Source organism: Esox lucius, chromosome 19, assembly GCF_011004845.1.
Source record: "Esox lucius isolate fEsoLuc1 chromosome 19, fEsoLuc1.pri, whole genome shotgun sequence".
Taxonomy (NCBI): Eukaryota; Metazoa; Chordata; class Actinopteri; order Esociformes; family Esocidae; genus Esox; species Esox lucius.
Window position 1 is genome coordinate 7,301,024 of NC_047587.1, and position 26,080 is coordinate 7,327,103.

Here is a 26,080-nt window from a genome sequence, read left to right on the forward strand (position 1 = left end):
TGCAATGACAGGGCTTAACCTGCTGTGCGTACACACAGCCTACCAGAAGAGTCTGCCACCCTCGCTGTGAAGCTTATCTTTAGTGACAGAGAGCATTTACTTTGACAACCACACTGCCAACCAAGAGTTGTTTCCGCTGACCAGCAACACGACAGGTAAGAGCATAACAGAGCTGTAGGGACGGGGCTGGTTTGTCTTGTCTTTTCCACTTCTTTGAAGTTGTACTCCTCTGTTTTAGTATTTACATATATCATCTGTTTGCTTTCTTGGTTGTATTTTAAATGAAGCTTAGTCTCTGTCTGTTTGAATTTTACACTTGTATAATTAAGCATGTTGGACACAGAAGAGAAGCTCAAAGACAAATATGAATGCACAAAAATTCCAGTTTGTTTATGTGGTCTACACCTGCTGTAACGAAACACTTATTTGGTTAAGAAAACTACAGTTTGCCTGCTAAAACCCCTATCGCAAATTGTTTTGGTACACAACTTGTCATACAGCTGGGATGTACTGTGCTCAACTTCGTAACTCTTTCCCTGTGAAGTAAACTTGGTATTTCTTTCCCTGTGAAGTAATATCCTAGCTAAACAAATAGGCAGTCTTCACTTTGTCATTTTAATATGTCAAGAGACTGCTACATTCCAAGCTATCAGGCTGGAACTTGCTTGCCCAGCACACTCAAGTTTTAGCATGATGTAAACAGTGCAGCAAGAAATAGCTAGGTAGCCCAGCTTCTAGACTGAGATGTTTACTATGCAATATCTATCTAGAAGCCAGGCTAAAGTCTATGGAGCATTTAGGCCAAAGGCAACCTACAGTATAATACCACTGAGCAGAACAGATGTACTTTTTTACAGACTGAGGCTGTACAGGAAGTATGGCTTGAGTCTTTACAAACTGAAACCGATGGCTCACTGAGAATGTGTTACTGGTTAACAAACGGATTGTCTTTATCACGTTTCCCTTTCCTGTCCCTCTTGCCACTCAACAGATACAATGCTTAACCTACAGGCATTACCCAGTTTAAATCCTTTTTGATAAAATTGTTAAATTACCAGAAGTCTGGAAATGTAGGCTTCATTATCGTTTCATAACCTGGTCGAGGAAGACAATCATAGTCTTGTCTTTGTACTGCAGTTTGATGTTGCTTTTTCACATGAGGATTGATTGTGGTATATTTTTAACTAACTGGTCTGTCAACCAATAAAAGCAGACCATTTCAAACCAGGTGTTTTTCTGTGTAAGCCTAAATGTTCATCTGTTGAACATTTGGACCAGATATTGAAGATGAAGAGAAGAGACAAGACTTTCTCCAAGCAGCAGTCTACTCCAAACCTGTGCACGGGTAAGAATGCAGTAGACACCCCTCATGCACACACTTTACACACGCCAATGTATATTCACACGCAAAACTACATAATCAAAAACATGGATAAAGTACAGTGTAGCAGCTTAGATTTACTGTGCCCTCAGAAACCTTGACAGGCCAAACATTACTTGACAATGCCACAAAGTGCTTTATCAACAGGGCATCAACAGACTGAATACTTCAATTACAGAATCTTAATTCAAATCTGTGAATATTGAGGTAAGAATGCCTATTGGTACGTTTCACTTTTCTCTTTCAGCATTTAAGAACCAAGTACTGTACGAGGTAGAAACGTGCACTTGGCAGCAGGATCACTGCACTGACACACATTTACACTGTAAAGCCATTTGTCAAGAGTTCCTATGATATTCATGTTATAATTGCAAGCATGGCTTTCTTATTTATGTATGAATGTATGTATGTACAGTGGATATAAAAAGTCTGCACACCCCTGTTAAAATGCCAGGTTTTTGTGATGTAAAAGAATGAGACAAAGATAAATCATGTCCTAACCCTAACTTTTTCCACTTTTAATGTGACCTATAATGTGAACAATTCAATTGAAAAACCAACTGAAATCTTTGAGGGGGGAAAAATGAAAAATAAAAACCTTACAACAACCTGGTTGCAAAAGTTCTGACATGATTTATCTTTGTCTCATTCTTTTACATCACAAGAACTTGGCATTTTAACAGGGGTGTGTAGACTTTTTATATCCACTGTATGTATGTGTGCAAGTATGTATGAACAGTAGATAGGTTAGGGGGTCTTTTTCCATTATAAACGGTTTAAGACGTTTGGTTGCTAGGCTGTCAGAATGACAAAGATACAAGGAGCAGTATTGCTTAAGTGCCTGTCTGTTTATCTTCCACCTAAACAACATAACAGTAATATCGTTGAACCACAGTGCAGTTTGGAGATGTGGTCTACTTCCTGTTTTCAAGTAAACTCACAAATAGTCTTGCTACAGTTTTGTTGGCCTTTCATGTTCAAAGTTCACCATGTGGTTGTATTTCTGTATTCTCATTGTCTTCCAGCTCAGGGTTCCGCAAGTGAAAATTATGATTATAATTTCTTTGGGTGCTTTGTTTTGCGCTTGTGTTTTTATCCACGGCTGGGTGTCCTAAAACCTAAAGTTGAACAAATAAGAAAACCTAGAATTCTGCGTGATATTAGCTGATTATCAGCATGTAATGTTGAAGGCAGTATTCACATAACCAAAGGTGCCGGGTTTCAGACCTGTCGGCCCCTGGCCCAGTTGATTCCCTATGTATATGTGCATATTTGTGCGTCCTGTAAAGCTGAATGGCCTTGGGTGATAACAGTTTGGACGGTCATCTCTGCTGTGTAAAACCATAACAATCATGGAGAAAAGCCTTTATCTTTTGATACTAAATTTAGAGGCCTTGTGGACACAACACAGGTACTCTGGAAGTGCATGGAAAATGAGCGGATCTATCTCGGCCACACATTTGATTCACCGTCAAGGAAGTGACAGACATGATTTGTTTTCACAGAAGTGCGACATAACATTTTGCCAGTGTACTAAATATCATGCAAATGTATCTGCACTGTGGTCAGTGAGAGGTGGAGCTGAATGTGTATTGTTAAGGCATTACCTCCAGTGTCGTCACTGCTTTTCACGTTCAAATCCCTGTAGTATGTCACCTCTGATTGGTAGTCAGACCCCAGGCAGTGGAGATCCTCTCCAGTGGCGAGGGATATGGTGGCTTTGTACCTGGGCAGACAGTACTGGTTGACACACTGTGCTCTGTGGGATGGGCCAGTACTACAGCAATGCCATCAAGGCGGAGTCAGGTTCCTTCCAATTTTTTCCCTCCGAAGGGAGGAGAGGCCTGAACACTCAGCCCCCAAAGAGAGATACACAGAACTGGGTCCACGAGACACAGCCCACACATTCACTCCACTTGTCTGATTCTGTAGCTACAGGACACAGCACTGAGTAGGTAAACACACTACATTCTTCAACTTTCTTAGGGGGGTTGCTCTGGGGGTAAGTAGTAGGCCTGCACCTCATGTTTTCTGGGGATTTTGCATGTTTTCACCAGAGATGCTTTACATACCTTCGACTCTCCGCTAGCTGTGTTTATAATGTGTCCTGTTCCTGACAATTGCCATTCCCTGCCAGTAAACTGGTGTTTAAGCTGTGGTCAGGGTAAAGAAGGACACTGACTGAAAACAGACATCAAGATCACTGCATTCTGTACTGGCTGTTTTATTGTGTTAACTTCGGTGTGAGACGGTGCTTCTGGGACAGTGTCCCATTAGTTTCCATTAGCTCTTCTGTGCTGTACTGCATGTTCTGTCAGTTCCTTGTGTTGTTGATCCAGAAATGACATTTTGGAAACCTGGCTAAGCTCAGTTGTCTAATCAAAGGGTTTGGTTGATATGCTCCTATCACGCAGACATGGCCCAGCTTCAGACAAGGCTTTTATTAGCTCCTGAACTATGCTTTTATATTTGTTGCCTCTCGGTCAAGGACACGGCTTGGAGATCAAATGCAAAGACGTTGCCTCCTATCAGTGATGATCTAATCAAGTAGACGTTGCCTCCTATCAGTGATGATCTAATCAAGTAGACGTTGCTTTTAAGTCATCTGTCTTCCACTTCTCCCCGGAACAGTCACAGTGCATGGAGCGGGTCAGGTATACATTAGGTTTACGTGGTCTCTCAGTAAGTACTGAGTCATTGTCACGCCCACTGATAAAAAAGGAAGCATTTTCTGAGGATACTAGCATAAGTCGTCAGTTTGTGTGTTTTTAGAAATGTAATGGTGTATTTAGGCACAGCCTTTCCTCAAAGTCAACAACTAAATTGTGATAACTTTCAATATATGTTTTCGTCAATAAAACTCAATACTCCGGCACACCTTTTTGTAGGAGATTTTGAGAGCTGAGAACACACTGGGAATGGATTTAGATTCTAACATTACAGATCCTTAATAACTTTCAGTATGTTTCTATCGACTGCCCTCTCCACTCAAATCCCAGGATTCCCCTATACACATTTATGTGTAAGAGCTGTTAAAAGCTTTTTCAAGGGACTTCTGTTAACGCCGATTTTGTTTTTGTTTACTGAAGAAAGCCTTTAAAGGTGCTGGTCATCTGCGTATTGGTCAGGATGGCATAAACAGCACTGGCCCATGGTCCTTGAAATTGGCCTGCTGTTGTTTGATAACGGCCTTATTAGGAAAACTCTCTGGCGCCTCCCCAGCGGCGGGGAAAGAACAGTGTGAAAATGTCCACTAAGGGGGTCATGCATCACGGCCAGGAAGTCCTCAGACGGCTTATGCAATTTGACAACATTAAGTTATAAGAAGTCAGCAGAGAAGCACTCCGTCATTGGTCATTTGATATGGTGGCGCTGAACATTCCAAATCTTTGGTACCCTATCAGTGGTGTCTGGGGAACTAGCCAAATGACTCACTCACCAAATTTACATCACTGTAGCACAATTATTAATGCATGTGTACAGTAGACGTGAAATAAGAGCACTGCAAACATCATACGCTGCCAGTTGGATGGCTGCCAAAGGAGTGTCACTCCAATTCAGCCAAAAGAAGCAGTTGGCAGCAAACAGAATCACAATAACAGTAAGACTTGAGGACTGCATGAATAAACATTAACCCTGTTCCCATTGCAAGATCCTGGGAACCAAATGTAAGAGGGCAAGCAAATGCATTCTACAATAACACAGGGTGTATTCTTTAAGAGGGAGTGGCAAAAATAATATTTTAATCTCAAAGGTTTGCCAGAAGGAATGTAGGAGACTCTGAAACCAAGTGGAAGAATATTATGGTTTAATGAGACCAAAATCTACCAAAATAAAGCTAAAACTGGAAGAGAGAGAAAAAAAGAAAAGACCAAGCAAGACAAAGAAAGCCAGGGGTTTAATATCTTGGTCTGTTTTCACTGTTTAAAGGCCAATTTGGTGTGCTCCTGGGCATATTCAATGACTTCTTATATCATAGGCCTGATTGGTGCTTTTCAAGAACTTTATTCCAGATTCTCTTTGAATTTTCCTTCATCTTCATGATGTAGTTTTTATTGGGAACTGTACTAACCAACTGAGGGACCTCCCAGAGACAGGTGTGTTTTATGTTTAACCTGAAATAACTTAATTGCATAATGGTGGACTCCAATCCACTAATTACGTGACTCATAAAGACAATGTGTCACATCACAGCTCAGGCAGCTTAGGCATTGTCACGGTCGTGGTTGTGGTAAGACATAGGTGCAGAGTCAAAGTAATGGAAATAATCCATGTTCAATAAAAAAAAGGAGACAAAACAAAAGCAGCAACCAGTGACATGGGGCATCCAGTGGAAACACAAAACCAAAATGAACCAACACCGGGTGTGGCCGCACAGAGAACATAAATAGGGTCCCCAATTGGAGGCAACGATGTACACCTGCCTCCAATTGGGGAGACCAAAAGAATCGGAGGTGGCTAGAGGCACCACCTTCCGTCCTGTCCTGACTATGGCCCCAGCCCAGTGCAGAGATGGCTAGGGGCATAGCCAGGACGTGACAGGTATGTCATATTAAAGGGCTGTATGCTTATGCAATCAATAATGTTCTATTTTATAATTGTCATTAATTGAGAACAATTTGCTGTTTTTATTTTACAATTTAACATCATGGACTTCCTTCGGATGATGGAAGAACTGATTTAAATTTCAGCTGCATTCAATTTTGTGTTTGTGTTAACGTTGTAACACAATAAAATGTGAAAAAGTCGAAGTCCGAGGACATTAACATTTTCTGTGTGTTTCTGTGTTGGCAGACATGCCTCGTCAGTTTCCCAAGATCTCACTAAGCGAGGTGGACGAGTCGGTGCGCTTGTTGGCAGAGAAGGTCTATGCATCTGCGCTGAAAGAGGAGGACACCAAGAATGCCCAGTCTATGTACACTGTGCCAGAAGACTGTCCCATCGGTCTGAGCGAAGACCGGGAGAGGGAAATGCGCAAAGAGATTGCCGAGCAATGCTCGGATGAAACCGCTAAAAGGTTAGAGGGCACAGATACCTGAATAGGTTCTAATTGTCAGTTTGATTCAGCTAAAGTTAATTTCAATTGACCTAAATAGCAGAATTTGACATTGGGACTCATTTTCGTAGATTCACTTGAATGTCATTGAATTGTGTGCCTAGACAAGCATCTGTAGTGTCCACCTGTTTGTTTGTATGGCCTCTCCAGGAAGCGGAGTTTCAGGATGAAGCGATCCCAGTCAGTATGTCAGCAGTTTCCCAGTACCCTTAGCATCAATCCAGACTGGGCCATGTCTGTCATTGCTCCTCTGCTGCCGACAGACCATCCCAGTATCCCAGAGATCACTACAGAGTTTCAGAGGGTCACAATCAGTGGAGACTATTGTGCAGGGGTAAGTGTGTCCCACTGACTTTTCTACCAAGGCACAGGCTAGCTTGTGGGCAAAACTACCAGAAGTTGCTATGACAGTTGTAATAACAGTGTAGCGCCTATGGTTTTGTCAACACCTGTCCTTCCCAGATCACAGTGGAGGACTATGAGCAAGCAGCCAAGACTCTGATAAAGGCCTTGTTCATCAGGGAGAAGTACTCCAGGCTGGCTTACCACCGCTTCCCCAGGACCGTCACCCAATTCCTCCGCCTTGCTGAGAACCAGACTTGGAAAGTAGAAGATGAGATCTTGCCGGGTAGAGAGTCATACTGAACACAATCGGTGCATTAATCACATGCCAGGTTCTCTACCACCTAATCAGTGTGGCGAATACAGTACAAGACACAGTACGTATAGTACCAGACAGCTCTCTACACTCTGTCTCTTCAGTGTGTCTATTTCATCTTCTGCAGAGATGTATCCCTGTCCTGGTGAGGGGGAGGACCCATACTCTGTGAAGGACATCCCAGAAGACCTGAACTACATGTTGCAGTTGAAGGACGGCATTGTGAACGTGTACGACAACGCGGAGGCCCTGGAGAAGAAGCAGCCTCGCAGCCTGCCCTACCCCGACCTAGAGACCTTCGCCATAGAGCTCAGCCACGTCCTCGCCATGATCGCAGACGGACCCACGTGCGCGCCTCGCGATCCACCTCACGTTCTTGTCCAATTCCCAAATACCTCTGCTGTGGTTGTGTGTAATGTTGTCTCGTTCTTCTTTCAGGAAAACCTACTGCCACAGACGCCTGAACTTCATTGCCTCCAAGTTCTATCTGCACGAGATGTTGAATGAGATGGACGAGCTGAAGGAGCTGAAGAAGGTGCCTCACAGGGACTTCTATAACGTCAGGAAGGTTTGTCATGTTTTGGATCTAAGACGTGATGGGAGGAAATCTGGGGATGTAACGAAATATGAGCCAATGAATCCAGCACACACGGTCTTCAGTAGGGTGCGCGGTCTTCAGTAGGGTGCACGGTCATCAGTAGGGTGCACGGTCATCAGTAGGGTGCACGGTCTTCAGTAGGGTGCACGGTCATCAGTAGGGTGCACGGTCTTCAGTAGAGTGCACGGTCTTCAGTAGGGTGCACGGTCTTCAGTAGGGTGCACGGTCTTCAGTAGGGTGCACGGTCTTCAGTAGGGTGCACGGTCTTCAGTAGGGTGCACGGTCATCAGTAGGGTGCACGGTCTTCAGTAGGGTGCACGGTCATCAGTAGGGTGCACGGTCTTCAGTAGGGTGCACGGTCTTCAGTAGGGTGCACGGTCTTCAGTAGGGTGCACGGTCTTCAGTAGGGTGCGCGGTCTTCAGTAGGGTGCGCGGTCTTCAGTAGGGTGCGCGGTCTTCAGTAGGGTGCGCGGTCTTCAGTAGGGTGCGCGGTCTTCAGTAGGGTGCGCGGTCTTCAGTAGGGTGCGCGGTCTTCAGTAGGGTGCACGGTCTCCACCTTGGTCACAAATAAAAATAAAAATGACTGTATCACCTCGCATCTCAAAATGGGACTCCTAAATGTTTGATCCTTTGCTCCAAAGGTAGTTGCAGTGAATGAATTGATCTCTGATCATAAACTCCATGTTATTGTTTTATGTGTAGACAGTACACTACAATATCGAAAAGCACCCACATCTGCTCGATCAGCTTATTTCTCCAACCTGATTGAGGTGAACAAAAACAATCCAAATTTCTCTTCCTACAGTTGCAAAGTTTACAAAAAAGCAAAGCTCAACAAGTGAAGTGGGTCTTCACTTTAGTTGTAATGAATACATGAACTACTTTGATGAAAATATCATCACCATTAGAAAACAAATAACTGACTCCTCCTTAAGTAATTATGGTCCTCAAAATCTCAGTTGTCCTGAGAAAGTCCTGAATCTCCCTGACCAGGTGTCAATGGGGACACTTGAATTTTTTTATACAGTATCGCTCGACACATTCAGTTTGTGAGTTCTAAACACAAACTGTTAGCTAGACCCGATACCAAAAAAATTACTTAAGGAGCTATTTCCTGTGCTAGGTCAGTCAATGCTGAACATAATACATTGCTCCCTTTCCTCCGGATGTGTACCAAACTCACAAAAAATTGCAGAAATGAAGCCTCTTCTAAAAAAAAATCTAATCTGGATCCCGAAATATTAAACAATTAAAGGCCAATATCGAACCTCCCGTTCCTCTCAAAAATCTTAGAAAAATGTGTTTCCCAACAACTGAATGCCTACCTGAAGACAAATAACATTTATGAAATGCTCCAGTACGGTTTCAGATCCCATCATAGTACTGAGACTGCACTCGACAAATGACCCTCTAATGGCCTCAGACTAAGGTTCTGCATCCGTCCTGTTGCTTCTTGATCTTATTGCTGCTTTTGACACTATTGATCACTCCCTTCTCTTAGAGAGACTGGAAACCCATATTGGGCTACGTGGACATGTTCTAACCTGGTTTAAATCTTATTTATCTGAAAAATATCAGTTTGTTAGTGTGGATGGCATATCCTCTGACAAGTCAAAGGTATGTTTTGGTGTTCCTCAAGGCTCGGTTCTAGGCCCATTATTGTTCTAATTATATATGCTGCCTCTGGGCGATCCAAAATCACAATGTATAAACCCGATTCCAAAAAAGTTGGGACACTGTACAAATTGTGAGTAAAAAAGGAATGGAATTATTTACAAATCTCAAACTTATATTTAATTCACAATATAATATAGATAACATATAGAATGTTGAAAGTGAGACATTTTGTAATGTCATGCCAAATATTGGCTCATTTTGGAGTTCATGAGAGCTACACATTCCAAAAAAGTTGGGACAGGTAGCAATTATAGGCCGGAAAAGTTAAATGTACAGATAAGGAACAGCTGGAGGACCAATTTGCAACTTATTATATCAATTGGCAACATGGTATAAAAAGAGCCTCTCAGTGTGGCAGTGTCTCTCAGAAGTCAAGATGGGCAAAGGATGACCAATTCCCCCAATGCTGCGGCAAAAAATTGTGGAGCAATATCAGAAAGGAGTTCCTTAGAGAAAAAATGCAAAGAGTTTGAAATTATCATCATCTACAGTGCATAATATCATCCAAAGATTCAGAGAATCTGGAACAATCTCTGTGCGTAAGGGTCAAGGCCGGAAAACCATACTGGATGCCCGTGATCTTCGGGCCCGACGACGGCACTGCATCACATACAGTAATGATACTATAATGGAAATCACAACATGGGCTCAGGAATACTTCCAGAAAACATCGTTGGTGAACACAATCCACCGTGCCATTCGCCGTTGCCGGCTAAAACTCTATAGGTCAAAAAAGAAGCCGTATCTAAACAGGATCCAGGAGCGCAGGCGTTTTCTCTGGGCCAAGGATCATTTAAAATGGACTGTGGCAAAGTGGAAAAGTGTTCTGTGGTCAGACTAATCAAAATTTGAAGTTAATTTTGGAAAACTGGGATGCCATGTCATCCGGACTAAAGAGGACAAGGACAACCCAAGTTGTTATCAGTGCTCAGTTCAGAAGCCTGCATCTCTGATGGTATGGGGTTGCATGAGTGCGTGTGGCATGGGCAGCCTACACATCTGGAAAGGCACCATCAATGCTGACAGTTATATCCAAGTTCTAGAACAACATATGCTCCCATCCAGACGTCGTCTCTTTCAGGGAAGACCTTGCATTTTCCAACAAGACAATGCCAGACCACATACTGCATCAATTACAATGTCATGGCTGCATAGAAGAAGGATCCGGGTACTGAAATGGCCAGCCTGCAGTCCTTTCACCCATAGAAAACATTTGGCGCATCATAAAGAGGAAGGTGCGACAAAGAAGACCTAAGACAGTTGAGCAACTAGAAGCCTGTATTAGACAAGATTGGGACAAAATTCCTATTCATTAACTTGAGCAACTTGTCTCCTCAGTCCCTAGATGTTTGCAGTCTGTTATAAAAAGAAGAGGGGATGCCACACAGTGGTAAACATGGCCTTGTCCCAACTTTTTTGAGATGTGTTGATGCCATGAAATTTAAAATCAACTTATTTTTCCCTTAAAGTGATACATTTTCTCAGTTTAAACATTTGATATCTATCATCATCTATGTCATCTATGTTGTATTCTGAATAAAATATGGAAATTTGAAACTTCCACATCATTGCATTCTGTTTTTATTCACAATTGTACAGTGTCCCAACCTTTTTGGAATCGGGTTTGTACATTTTCACTGTTGTGCTGATGACACACAGTAATATATTTCAGTGAAGCATGGAGAATCCCCCAAATTAGCCACTTTGGAAACATGCATTTCAGATATTAGGAAGTGGATGACAGAGAACTTCTTGCCCTTGAACTCAAGAAAAATAGAAATGCTTCTTTTAGTACCCAAGAAACAAAGTGTTGTTAGCAGATCTCACTGTGAACCTTGACGGCTGCATGGTCGTGTCCCAAAAAACTGTAAGAAACCTCTGTGTTACCCTTGACCCTGACCTCTCCTTTGATGAACATTTAAAATATGTCTCGAGTTATTTTCATCTTCGAAACATTGCAAAAATCAGAAACCTTCTATCAAAAACTGATGCAGAAAAACGAATCCATGCTTTCGTTACTTCTAGACTAGATTACTGCAATGCTCTTCTTTCCGGTTACCTTGATAAATCAATAAATAAACTTCAATTAGTGCTGTACACGGCTGCTAGAATCCTAACTAGAACAAAAATTTTTTTTAACACATTACTCTTGTACTGGCGTCCTTACACTGGCTGCCTGTTAGGGTTAGAGCTGATTTTAAGGTTTTATTGTTAACCTATAAATCAATACATGGACTTGCTCCTACTTACCTTGCTGAAATGATCCAGCCATACATACCTACACGTAACCTACGATCGCAAGATGCAGGCCTTTTAATTGTACCTAGAATTTCTAAACAAACAGCCGGAGGCAGGGCCTTTTCTCATAGAGCTCCACTACTGTGGAATAATCTGCCAATTAAGGTTAGAAATGCAAACTCTACTAAAAACTCATCTCTACAGCACAGTTTATAATTAGGTGTAGCCTGGCCCGGGGGCGTGAAGGTGACCAGTACGCTTGATACTGTCCACCCTTGCTGTCTTGCCAGGTGGGCTCTCGTCGCCACTGGGATGCCCTCCCTCCAATGCCTTTCGGGGGAAGAGTCACTGGCTTGTTGTTGACTCTCTGTGCAATTGGGCTGTACGCTGCTGGCAATACTCGGCCCTCTTTCAGGGTGGTTGCGGTTGGTGGGTGTCCTTTTGGTTGATGCTTGACAAAGTGGGTGGATTGATTTCCTGCCAAAGTGCCTGTCCGTGTAAAGGCACTTTGTGACAACTGCTGTTATAAAAAGGACTTTAGAAATAAAATTTATTGATTGATTGCACGGTCTTCAGTCAGGCACGGGGAAAGACAACACACAATGTGTGCAGTAGCCTACTGGGGTGGATCATTGAAAGCTTAATTTTCAGCACAAGAGACATTTCATCCAAAAATCTCCTGAAGGCAGCCTTAGATTATTATTTTGTTTCACATTAGATTATTATTTTGTTTCACATGCGTGGTGATTTTCAGTGTTTGAGTTTAAATTGCAATTTACAAAATTGCTACAGGACAGTCAGTTTTCTACTCAGATCTGTGATATTTTGGCCAATTACTGTCAAAGCACTTCACAACCTCCAGAAACACAGCTAATTTAAACAAATTACTCCTCATAAAAAGGGAATGGGCATTTATCTTATAAACTTTCCATTATCAGATATTTTCTTATTATATATAAAAAGATACCCTTTGTGTCATTTAATTTACATTTGTTGAAGTAATAAACGTCATCAGAGGCAGCATCTTTTATTTAATTAATGCCAGTGTACATAAATGACAAAACATCGCAATCGGCTAATTGTGGCGTATGAATATTGATATCGGACAATAATTCCTTCACTCTGCATCCGTGAAAAGAGCAAATGAACGCTCGCCCACTCAAGCCGAGCTTTTGGTACACGATCACTGACGTCTGACTCCTCCCACACGCAGGTGGACACCCACATCCACGCAGCGGCTTGCATGAACCAGAAGCACCTGCTGAATTTCATCCAGACCACCTACAAGACCGAGGCTGACCGCGTGGTGCTGGAGAAGAATGGCCAGAAGCTCACCTTGAAACAGGTGTTTGACAACCTGGCCATGGACCCTTACAACCTCACGGTGGACTCCCTGGACGTGCATGCTGTAAGGAGGCTGCCAAAACGTTGCATGAGCTAAATGCTAAGAAATAACACTGGACAGTTTTTTTTTCTTCGTCGTCTTATAAGTTGCAGATGTTTTTTCAACCCACGTGGTAACTTATTCTTATCACGATTCAGTTCATAACGTTTCATTACAGGAATACTCACTGGTATGTCTGTAAAACAGAATGTGCATGTGGCAGCAGGTTCCACGTAACTTGCCAATGTTTCAGGATCCTAAGCAGATGAGGTAGCGTGTCATGAATGATAAATCTTTACTCTTGTAGGGAAGGCAAACATTCCACCGCTTTGACAAGTTCAATTCTAAGTACAACCCGGTGGGAGCAAGTGAACTCCGAGAGATCTACCTGAAAACGGACAACTACATCGAAGGGGAATATTTTGCACGCATTGTCAAGGTACGGCGTCGACTTGTACTCACTTTTGCAACACACTGCTATTATAAGTATTGACAGCGTTCTGTCTTTTACTTCCTTTTCCTGTGTGACAGGAAGTGGCCCAAGAGCTCGAGACGAGTAAGTACCAGTACGCAGAGCCCAGGATGTCCATCTATGGCCGCTGCCCTGGGGAGTGGAAGAGTCTGGCTTCATGGTTTATTCAGCAGAAGGTGCACTCCCCCAACTTGCGCTGGATCATCCAGGTCCCCAGGATCTAGTACGTACCATAGGCGATAATGATACATTCACAACAGAAGATGTTTAAACTGGGGTCCTGTGTAGCTTAGTTGGTAGAGCATGGCCACTTTCAACGCCAGAGTCGTGGGTATCGATTCTCACAGCAGAACCTGTGTGGAAATGCAAATTTGTTTAAGAAATTTGGTAAATTGCAGGCAATGTCTGCTGTAAGTTTCTGTGGGTGAAAGCTCTACTGAATTACAAAATCTGAATTACAAAATCACAGGTTTTGTTTGCACAAATGGATGTTGGGCATGCACGACATACTGGTAGGATGGTTTAATTAACAGTCTGTTATGATCCAACGGGTGACATGCCTATTGCAAGAGGATCCATTTCACAAAAGTACTGCTTTGTTTTGCCAGTGACATTTTCAAATTGAAGAAGATTATACCAAACTTCGCCAAGATGCTGGAGAACATATTCCTTCCGCTGTTCGAGGCTACAGTCAATCCACAAAAAAACAAAGAGATACACGTTTTCTTGAAATATGTGAGTTTAAACAAAGAGCAAGTTAGCTCGGCTTCATCTGACTGCAGATACATATATTTGGAGAAACACCATTTATTCCTCATAGTAAACATATTCGAGTTGTTCTGGGATTGCATTTAAACAGTTGTATTCATACTTTCCCCTAGGTCTCAAAGTACTGTACATTGTATTACAGCTACTATGAACATAATTTTTCTGACCATCTTCATAGTGCATCAGCTATTGCACATGCTCAGATCCACTCTCTGTCCTGCAGGTGACCGGGTTTGACAGCGTAGACGATGAGTCCAAGCACAGCGACCACATGTTCTCCTACAACAGCCCTAAACCTGAGGTGTGGACATCAAATGACAACCCCCCATACACCTACTACCTCTTCTACATGTACGCCAACATCATGGTGCTCAACAACCTGAGGAAGTAAGTCACTGCTCCTTACCTGACCATTATGAGATCATTTTGCGCTGATGGTATTTCTACTGGAAGCCCAGTCTACTGCTAGGATAAAAGTTAGACTTAGGATCATGCTTACTATCTGATAAATACTTGCTGAATATCCAACCATAAAACATTGTTCAAATTGTAGTCTGTTATGTGATGATTGATCCGTTGTTTTCTCTCAGGGAACGAGGTCTCAACACGTTTCAGTTCCGGCCCCATTGTGGCGAGGCTGGTTCCATTACCCATTTGGTCTCTGCCTTCCTTACTGCTGACAACATCTCCCACGGCCTCAACCTGAAGAAGGTCAGACACTTCAGTTTGACTCCTAATCATTACCTATGACGTGACTAGGCATGGGTAATAACTGGTTAGATAGAAAAACAGATTTTTATCATTGAAAGCTGTGCCTTCACACAGCTCAGGAATCCCCTTTCATTGGGAATGAAAAATCTGTTCTCTTCTGATTTAATATATTTCAAATCTCTGAACTCCCAGATGATTGGGGAGGTGGTGGCTGCAGCCCAATATGGAGCGTTTCGAAAGTCTGTATGTTATCAACAAGTAAAACAACTTCTCACCACAATTTAACTTCTAAGTGGTCCTTTCACAGTGATCGGTGAAATTAGGAAACTGTGTAGGAGCACATCATAGCAATGTATTCTGGTCACAGATATTGGCCTGAAGCTACCAAAACCTGGAACTGATACTCCACGGTCACGTTCCAAAGTCTGACCATCTTTTATGAGTAAGTTCATATTCCTTCAACTTCCTTGTTTTAGAAAAACAGATCAACACTTCACACCTTGGGATGACAGTCATGATGGCAGCCTTCTCTGAATGTAGTAGTTTCCAAAGAAACTGTTCTGTTGAACTCTATGATACCGGACAGTTATAATGTGGGTCAATACCCAAAAATGTTGCGCAATCAAATAAAGAGGTAAAACCTTCCACACTCACTCACCCATGCTCCGTAGTGGGCTGCAGCTACCTCCTTCTCAAACATCTGGCAGTGCAATTTCACCAAGAAGATGCAGTAAATAGCTCAGCCAGCAATTGTTGGAATGGCAGATTTGAAGGTGTAACTGAACTGTTTATGGCCCTAGATGTCCAACCAAATGGTTGCATTAAATCTCTCCTTGTTCTTTTTCCAGAGTCCTGTTCTACAGTATCTGTACTACTTGGCTCAGGTCCCTATTGCCATGTCTCCTCTGAGCAACAACAGCCTCTTCCTGGAGTACTCCAAAAACCCTCTCAAGGAGTTCCTCCAGAAGGGCCTTTGCGTGTCCCTCTCTACTGATGACCCAATGCAGTTCCACTACACCAAGGTCAGAGCAAACACCTGTGGGTTAGAAGGGATTGCGAAGGTGTACAATGTGACAGATACTAGCAAGTTCAAGTTCAAAGTTTATTTATCAAATGCACCGAAGAACACAGGGTCATTCTGACATGGCACATTAAGAAACATAAAGTAAAAAAATATAGCAATAATTTATATAATGTTAACTAGCAACAATTTTAAAGCGTGTAGAATGGGGAATATAGACAATATGGTTAGACGCATTGGATGTAATAAGAGTGTGATATGCCTATGAATGGTACATACAAAAGAATATTCCAATGTACATTTAATGGACATGGAAAGACATCAGAGCATTTGCGATGTTCATATGTGATCAATATGATCATAAATCAGTGTTGCTGGTTGAGGACCCTTATGGCCTGAAGGAAAACCTGTTTGTGAGTCAGGTGGTGTGTACCCATGATGCTCCAGTTGTGCCTACCACACGGCAGCAGTGTGAACAGACCATAACCTAGATGGCTGTAGTCATTGATGCTTTACTAAGGCATCGTGTAGATGCCTTGCACGGAGGGAAGATGGCAGCCGATGACACGCTCTGCAGACTTCACCACCCGGTGGAGGGACTTGTGATCCACAGAGGAGCAGCTGCCGTACCAGGCAGTAATGCAGCCTGAGAGGATGCTTTCATTTGGTGCACCTGTAGAAGTTGGTGAGAGTTTTTGCAGGCATGCCAAACTTCTTGAGTCTCCTCAGGAAGTTTAGGTGCTTTTGTGCAGTTTTCACTACCGAGTTTGCTTGCCTGGACCAAGCGAGGTCATCTGATGAACACACCCGAGGAACTAGAGGTCAGAGACTCTCTCCACTACAGCTCCATCGATATGTATGTCAGGGAAATGTGTCGTCAGGGAAACGGCATCGTCTGTAGATCTATTGGGGCAGCAGGCAAATTGAAAGAGGTCCAAGGTGTCAGAAAGGATGGAGCAGATCTGGGTTCTGACCAGCCGCTCAAAGCACTTCAAGATGGTGGAGGTCAGTGCTACAGGGTGGTAGTCATTCAGGCAGGTGATGGAAGGTTTCTTTGATACATGGACGATGGTGGTCTGTTTGAAGCAGGTGGGGACCGTAGACAGAGTCAGTGAGAGGTTGAATATGGAGGTGACCACTAGCTGGTCGGCACACCCCATGAGGGCACGGCCTGGAATATCCGGCCCTAGTGCATTCCATGTTCCCATCAGCTGCATCACAGTACATCTGCCAATCTGTTGTTTCAAAGCAGTCCTGGAGAGTGGTAATGGATTCCTCATTCCAGCGTTTAACTGCCTGAAAAAAACCGGTTTATCCAGTTTTAGGCGTTGTTTATAGGATGCGAGAAGCATAATTGATGTGATCTGCCTTACCAAAGGGTTGTTAGAAATCGGCGGTTGTGTATAGAGGTGAAATAATGTAGAACCTGTATCAAATCGAGGGAGAAGTTCGGCCACAGAACGTTCCATTATCTTCTCACTGTAGATAGTTGCCAGCTAGCCTATACATTAAGGGCGTTTCTACGTAGCACAGATCAGGTTTCCAAGACCGTAATCCCCATGCCAGATGGTCATGTGAATATTCCAGGGGTTATCAGAGCGCAACCTACAGAGAGAGAATCTAAACAGAAATGTTTCTGTTGTTCTCATTATCTAGGCACATTCACTTCCAATGAAACGTACATTCATATTGTAATTGTTAATGCTCAGATTCCACAGCGGTTTGTAGCTGTTCTGTATTTTTGAATAACAATGGTCGAGTGTCTGATCAGCACGGGTAGGAAGGTTAATGTGCAGGTGGTATTTCGGCATAACTTTCCTCCTATTTCCCCATATTGGAAATATCAGAAGGCAAGATGAATCTATCAACCATGTAATCCATCCAACCAAGGGTAAGAATTACAAAATAAATGATACACTGTGCAAAATAACATGTCTGCCCATGTTGCAGGAGGCCTTGATGGAGGAGTATGCCATTGCAGCCCAGCTGTGGAAACTTACCACCTGTGACTTGTGTGAGATTGCCAGGAACAGTGTGCTGCAGAGTGGACTGTCTCACGAGGTGCAGTAAATGACAGGAAACACCTAGTAAATGGTACTGTTACAGTTTGTGACAGGAAACATCTAGTAAATGGTACTGTTACAGTAAATGACAGGAAACACATAGTAAATGGTACTGTTACAGTCGATGACAGGAAACACATAGTAAATGGTAATATTACAGTAAATGACAGGAAACACCTAGTAAATGGTACTGTTACAGTAAATACCTAGTAAATGGTACTGTTTCAGTAAATGACAGGAAACACCTAGTAAATGGTTCTGTTACAGTAAATGACAGGAAACACCTAGTAAATGGTAGTTATAGTAAACACCTAGTAAATGGTATTGTTACAGTTAATGACAGGAAACACCTAGTAAATGGTACTGTTACAGAAAATACCTAGTAAATGGTTCTGTTACAGTAAACACCTAGTAAATGGTTTTGTTACAGTAAACAACTAGTAGTACTTGTACTAAATGGTTCTGTTACCGTAAACACTAGTAGTACTTGTACTAAATGTTTCTGTTACCGTAAACACTAGTAGTACTTGTACTAAATCTTTCTGTTACAGTAAACACTATTAGCTGAAGAGAACCAAATTCTAGTCGCTAGTAAAACTCTTCACAGTTTCCTGCCTTAAAACTAAATTTAAAAAAAAGGGATGACATTTGATTTATTCCCAACCAAGGGGTGTAGACCGTGACTTTACGTAGCCATCAGTAAGAAACTCATGTAACTCCTGGGTACGCCCCAGTGAGCTGCGACACATCGCCCATATAACCCTTTACTCCTGCCAGGAAAAGAAGCACTTCCTCGGGCACAATTACCTACAGGACGGGCCGGGAGGGAATGACATTAGACGGACCAATGTGGCGCAGATCCGTATGGCCTACCGCTACGAGACCCTGTGCAATGAGCTAAGCTTCCTGGTGGATGCCATGAAGACTGAGGCCAGTGGCACACAGGCAGATTGATCACAGCAATGACAGACCCTTTACTACATTCCAGTCAATTAGCAGTCGCTCTTATCCAGAGGGAGTTACAGTTTGTGCACTCATCTTAACATGGCTAGCTGAGACTACCACATGGTAGATATCAACAGAGTTGGTGCTAGATGGAATGAAAAGTACAATGGAGCTGAGCTGTAATGTGCTGGAAAGGTCTGTGTGAAAAGATACCTGAGGCAAATCACACAATAACAGTGGATGTTTTATGTTACTGTTTGCATATGTTTTTCATATAGATAATACTGAACCGAACCAATCTAATTCTGTATACGTTACATTTAAATTCTTTAGCAGACACTCTTGCCCAGAGCAATTGGTGAGTGTACACATTTTTGTACTGGCCCCCTGTGGGAATTGTGTCCACAGGTTTGGTAAGTATTTTTTTGTGGAGCAATTTATTTGAATGCTGCTTTAATGTGTGCTCCTTGTTTTACTGCTGTAGAGAGCTGTTGAGGTCCACTATATGCACTTAAAGGGTGAAATGTAATCGTGTGCTGAATATAAAAAGGAAATGGGGAAACTTTGACTCTAGTGGTTTATTGTCTCCATTCAGCACACATTTCAGTCAACTGTAACGTTCAGCTACAATGGGTGAACCAATATGTTGATAAGACAAAGGGTGCTTACAGTAGGAGTCTTTGACATATTGGAACAAGCACCTAAAACACAGTTGGTTAACATTGTAGAATGACAACCATGAGAGAAGGTGCCAACACTGCAGAATATGAAAGACATGTAACCACAGATAAGAAACCATAGACAGGCTAATAAAGAGAAATGTATTTATTAGCCTATGGTATTGGTTTATGGTAAGACTATTCAGATGTTCAGTTTATCAATTAACCTGCACACTTGTCTAAAACACACTGAAGTAAACATTCTTAAGAATTTTAAACCTACAGATCAAACCAGGTTGCATCCGCCAGTGGCAAGTAGAGTACAAGAGTAGATGCTACCACCTACAGAGCACCGTGTAACATTGCATTGAAATGCAAACAAATGCCTAATTCTGCGAATCTGTGCCTCTCGTCGACGCAACGGAAGAATGGTAGCACACTGAGCTAATGCCTAACCGTAAGCTGAGTTTTGCCATCCTGTAACTGTAGATTCCTGCTACACCTTTAATAGAATGTTGTAGTGCATTTTGCCTCACTCAAACATGCTCTCAATAATACTAATGTTATGAAAGTCACAGTGAACCACAAATGTCTTTAAGTGCATTTGTTCAACATCACAAATACAACATTTGTCATGATTTTATTTTTACATATTTCCTATAGAGCAAAACTATCAAATGTATTCAATTATTGTTTAACTAACCAGTCATAAGTACATAAACAAAATAGGCCAAACCAAATGCGACTAACCTTGTGTATTGTTTATATATATTTTATATATAGCGTTAACATTCACTCAGTCTTACACAAAAGTATTATTTAAAAGAAATGCACTGGCCTTTGTTGCTTATCTGTGGTAGTTCAATTGTTTTTATTAAATCATTGCGAATTTTGGTTTTACTGACATTTTACTGATATTTAAACTGAAGCCTAAAAATTTATGAATAAAAATTACCTCACTCACCTTCTCATTGATGAAATAAAAAATAGAAAAACCTATCATAGCTGATGCATCCATGAGATCATTGTACAAAAGATTCCCATTGAGTGTGTTATAGGATTTCAAAACTAAGGAATGGTATTCATATGACTACAGTGATTCACGGAAGGGTCAAAAGCCAATACCTATAAAAGGTATACCAAAACAACTGCTTGGATCCAGTATTCATAGTGCAATTTTAGGAATAGGCATAACCAAGCCAAACAAACAGTGTGGTTGCATTATATATATTCTCCAAATGTAAGAGCAAAATCATGTACAAAAAAAAAAAGATAAGAATATGATTTCCATATAACCAGTGGTTATTGCTAACAGTGAACACATCACAGCAAAAAAAATATATATAAAATAAGTATTCTTACCTACATATCCCCAAAAAAAGGGTGCCAATGGGTCATTCACTAGGTATATAACTCCCCCACGTTAGTTTGTCTGTGGTTAATCAAAGTGTCTCAGTGTTAAGTTATTTAAGGTCTGTGTGGACAGCCTGCTTCATCAGCCAGGTTGAGAATGTATCCAGCCACATCGTCCTCTGTAGGCGCGTCTGGCATCACCCACGACTCATTGGCAGCAGTCACTTGCAACCGGCATATCGGACAATTCCTGCTCTGCCCACTCCTGCAGGAATGAGCAAAAATGTCATAGATTTCAAATGACCCATGAAAATGGACCTTGTGATGGATAACGTCTGAGGACCACTGTGAAGAGTGTCGGTCTGCCTTACCACTTGTCAATGCATTTCTGACAGAAGCTGTGAGCACACGGCAGGATGAGGTCAGACTTCCCATCCATGCAAATACAGCACTCCTCTTCATCAGTCAACTGCTTCACCCTGCATGGGAAGGAAACAACAGTAGCCAGACCGGCCTTGGCTTTAGGACTTTCACCCTCAAACCCCCCCCAACCCCGCACGCACTCACGCACACACTAACCTGCCCATCCACATGCTGGCCTGACAGGAGCCACCTGATGGGAGAGTTCCAGGTTGTAGGCTGGCGCCCTCTGCTGCCAGCACCTCGGCGGCCTGGCTGGTTATGTCACGGTACAGCTGGATGAACTGGTAAAGGTTCATAATGCGCGAAGCCTCCACCATCCCATTATCTTTGTTGATCTGCCGGAAGCGATGGACAAGGACAATGACATAGATTTCACCTTAACACTCAATATTAGAGTAGGGACCGGCTCACATTCACAGTATTACATTGCATTCATTTAGGGACCAGCTTCCCTCTTACCTTGGTACATACTATCCTCACAGCCACTTTCCACAGAGCAGAGGCATCTGAACCAGTCTGGACTTCAAAGATCAGGTGTTTCTGCTGTCCAGCTGCCAGTTTAGCCGTCCTGTCCAGTTTAAAGTCATTGGAAAACATGTTCTGAACAAATGATCACGTGCCAATGACAATTGGACTAACACCAAAGTGTCCTTAGTGATTTGTTACATAGGGAGAATTTGGGGCAGCAAGTGTTTAGTGACTACTGTTTTTAGATTCACAAAGTAAATGATATTATGCATTTGTCTACAAATGTAGTACAATGAAATAAGGACTACATTGACAGTATGACATGAAATAGCTGGTCTTACACATCATTGAGCTCTGCTACCCTGCCCAGGAACTCCTCGTAGTTGAGGAAGCCGCTGTCGCGTACCAGGCCTGCATGTTTCCACAGCTTCTCCGGTAGACGGGTCATGGCCGCCTGGCCAGAGATCTGCTGGCCCATTCCCGACCTTGCTCACACAACAGCAATATGGGAAGGCTGCACCTCATTCAGCACAGGGGCCACTGACCAAGGGAAACAAGCCACCAATTTTTTTGAAAAACCTCTTTACATGTTTAATTGTGTAACTTAGAATGAGTGTTTTCAGCCAAATGGCATTGTTTTTATATATGATACGCAACAGCCTTTTCCAATGGATTTTACAGCTTGGTTAAGTAACTTTCAAATAGCCAAAGTGATAAGAAATGACATTGCAATATACTGTATGGTTAACATATTGTCATATTTAGTAGAATGTCCGAGTTAGATAGAATTACATACATTCATGTGAGAAAATGTTAGAATAACCCATGGACAAATTTTTTGATAAATGTAACCCATTTCAACATGAATTCCAGACCACTGACAATCTACAAGAGTGGACTAAAAGATGCTCATAGACGTCGCAAAGAACCTCTGGTAACATCAAGGGATCTACAAGCATCTCTTGCCACAGTCAACATTGAAGTGCAGTAGCCAACTGTCAGAAAATGACTGCATATACATGGCCTTCATGGGAGAACAGGAAGGAAGTAATATCAAGACCCGACGGACATTTACCAGACAGCACCAGGGTGAAGACCAAAACAACCAACCCTGGTGAGGCGAGTCAAAGGTGAAGTTGTTTGCCAAAAACTAAAACACTTCCTTATAACAAAAGAACCTCATTCCAACTGTTAACCATGGAGTTGGCAGAACTATGGTTTGGGTCTGCTTTGGCCCAGATCTCAATCCTATTGAAATGCTGTAGGGGGGACTTGAAGCACGCCATGGATGCAAGAATGCCTTCAAACATGACACAGTTGACGTAGTAATGTAAAGAAGAGTGGACAAAAATGTCTCACAGTTAATGTAGGAGACAGATCACAAAACAAGTTATTTCTACCAAAACAACAGACGCTACTGAAGTTAGGGGTGTACTTGTATTTTTTTCCCACTGTACATTTTTGATGAATGATTGCAATCTTTCAGTGATATTTGTTGAGTAAGTTCAGCTTTATTTGTCTGCAGGGGTGAACTGAAGATTACAATGTCGATATGTAAATATATACTTTTTGACCAGCCTAGCTACACATAATAGCCTGCTAATCTTTTACCTGTTAATTCAGTGTTCAGTTCTGAGGGTATCTTACGTTAATGTCAAGGTGTCCAGAGTAACTAGTATCCAGGAAATCCGATGATCTCAGAAACGTACATAGTATCACTTATGTAATCATATTTTCAGTGAACTAGACAGCTAGCTAAGTACAGTAAGCATTGTAAATGGAAATGTTACACGAAAGGGCTGCCAACCGTTGACTGCATCTGGTACAAACATAGGATATGATAAAATAGTTAGCCAACTAAATAACGAATGTAGCTGTTTCTTTCGTTGTTTACTCAGATGCCAACGCGTTAGCTAACAGAAAAACAGGAAAGCACGCACTTTAAAAAACCCATATTAAAATATATATGAAAATGTGTCTACATTTGGTTCGGTTTGACAAGTGTTCCACTTACCTGGTAGGACTGTGTGTCAACATCGATATTTCACATTCTACACGTAACGAGTAACCAAATATTTGTTGGGGAGTTTGTTATGATTAAGTTTCCGTAGTCTTAACAGGGTTGTCGCAGAGTGATGACGATATAAAGCAGTGTCATTCGCAAGAAACAGAGGCTACCCGGGGCTAACAGACGCTAACCCACTATCTGGAGAGTACAGGTCTGAAGTCAGTACAATGGATACAACATTTTTATTTGATGGGGGTTACATGCATCTCAATTATACTAAGATAGGGTAACTGCCCCCTCCTAAGAACAATGTCTACTTGCGGACACAAAAATAGAAATGTTGTGGAATAAAAATAAATGTGGATAATGATTAGGCTTATGTGGATAAACTATAAGGGAACCAAATGGATGCAATATATACTTTTTGAATGAAATGTTGTTTTTAGAAAATGTGTTTTTGTACTGGGGTAACTCGCACCTCCATGGAGTAACTGGCCCAGGGGGGATTAGTTATCCCAGTAGGGTTTTACACATGTATTAAAATCCATTTAATCTGTTTTATGCATAAATGTTTGTGCCATTAATACTAATTAAGCACAAACTGAGTTTGTGATAGTATAAATTACATGCATAACCATAAAAGGGGTTATTAGCCCCGAGAGCCAGTTATCCCCATCACACTCATCCAACATATTAAGACTTTATTAAAAAAGTATTCAAAAATGTTTCTCTTAACAAGTGAATTATTCATCTGAAGGTTTAACTACTTGTACACACCATTTTTATAGATCTAACTTAATTGAAACATACCTGGAATTTTTTTTTGTGGAAGTATGTCCGAAAGTTGTGATGACACAGAGAACATTTTTAGTTCAGTAAGATCAGTGGCAGCCAGAGAGAGTGTTGGGCGAAGGATTTGGTCATGCCTTCTGGGATTTTTGTGAATTACATGGGGGGTCGCAGTCACCCCAGAGGGCTAGACTCCTCCTACTACCTGTCTGTTTGAACATTTAAATCACCAAATATGTTTATAGCAAATACCAAGCTATTGGTGGAGGCCAATGTAATTAATTTCATCAAGAACTGTGGAGGCTGTCATTTATGGAGGACAAAACCTGCCACAAGTGGAATGTATAGATGTGCAATTAATGCAATGCATTATGGAAATGAATATAAAAATGAATAAATACAGAAATGAATGATCAAGAAATAATATTGATTAATACATTTATCATTATATTTTTATGTCTAAATATATTTACTGACCCATTTTTTTATTCAATTATTTCAAATTTTGGCAGATTTCGTCCTCCATAGTAATTTTGCCCAGCCTGAAATCAACCCTGAAATTTACCTCAAAACTAGCGGTGTCACCAGTCCTGGGCTCTAACCTCAGATGTTTTTGGTTAGCCCGTTTCAATTGCACAGGGTTGTTTGGCATATCTGTAGAGCATGTCCATATTTGCCGCGGATCTTGCCCTGTTCAAAGTGAGCTATGAAAAATGCCTAAATCCTTTTGGCCGTCTTTATTCGGTTATGGAAAGAGAATACCCTGGGCGGGTGCACATTGAAAATTGAAATAATGAAGGCAATCTTTATCAGTTTTGCCCAGTAAAACTTTGTCCAAGTCCCTCTGCAGGAAGTTTCGGGCATCTTACTGGGATGGTGGTTGCTTGTTAGGATTGCTTGTGGTTTTCTATGTGACAGACTGTGTATTTAACCTTTGCACTATTTAAACTGTGGGAAATCAACTTTTACCTCAGCCATTAAATGTTGACATAATGTGCCGCAGTAAGAACCATTAGATAAGGCCCACAGAGCTGACGTACAGAGTTGCCACATCCAGGGAGATTTGGCCACAAGCGTCTCCAAAGACAGCAGTTCCTTCACCAGGAGTGGGCAGCAAACACAGCCCGGGTCCCGACGATGCTTTGTATTGATCAAATGAGATTAATGACATTTAAAAGGGTTCACTCATTGACTGACCTGGGAGTTAAAGGTGTTTGCTTCAGGTAGTCTGGCCAACGGGAACCTCGATTTGTGCGCTAAATCTCCTTTAAGCCGAACCACCAGAAAACACATCTGGGAGGGACGAGAATTACATCTGCCTAGGGGAGAAAATGTGCCAAGTGGTGAATTAACGTCTCGTCTTGATTAAGAGACATCCTTGGGATTGTGCAGTGAACATTCTCTGGTG

The 26,080-nt window shown here is 42.0% G+C and overlaps 2 protein-coding genes across 5 annotated transcripts; one reads left to right on the forward strand and one right to left on the reverse strand.

The window, feature by feature from the left end:
• Positions 1–19,538, forward strand: LOC105018080 (AMP deaminase 3). 4 transcript variants are annotated; one of them, XM_010883204.4, is made up of 16 exons: positions 1–155; positions 1,246–1,345; positions 6,176–6,398; positions 6,588–6,771; positions 6,900–7,065; positions 7,223–7,442; positions 7,534–7,663; positions 12,822–13,016; positions 13,300–13,431; positions 13,524–13,687; positions 14,073–14,199; positions 14,456–14,619; positions 14,823–14,943; positions 15,792–15,965; positions 17,915–18,025; positions 18,805–19,538. In XM_010883204.4, the coding sequence occupies exons 2-16, from the start codon at positions 1,288–1,290 to the stop codon at positions 18,979–18,981; spliced, it is 2,346 nt and encodes a 781-aa protein (XP_010881506.2). In that variant the 5' UTR covers positions 1–155; positions 1,246–1,287; the 3' UTR covers positions 18,982–19,538. The 4 variants fall into 4 exon arrangements, with proteins under 4 accessions (XP_010881506.2, XP_010881505.2, XP_010881508.2 ...); XM_010883203.4 differs by having other exon boundaries at positions 1,279–1,345; XM_010883206.3 differs by lacking the exons at positions 1–155; positions 1,246–1,345 and adding an exon at positions 3,244–3,332.
• rnf141 (ring finger protein 141) lies at positions 19,533–24,022 on the reverse strand. The gene is made up of 6 exons (XM_010883207.4): positions 23,890–24,022; positions 22,217–22,415; positions 21,867–21,975; positions 21,564–21,742; positions 21,356–21,463; positions 19,533–21,249 (listed from the first exon to the last, which is right to left on the reverse strand). The coding sequence occupies exons 2-6, from the start codon at positions 22,351–22,353 to the stop codon at positions 21,099–21,101; spliced, it is 684 nt and encodes a 227-aa protein (XP_010881509.1). The 5' UTR covers positions 22,354–22,415; positions 23,890–24,022; the 3' UTR covers positions 19,533–21,098.
• Positions 24,023–26,080: the final 2,058 nt, after the last annotated feature.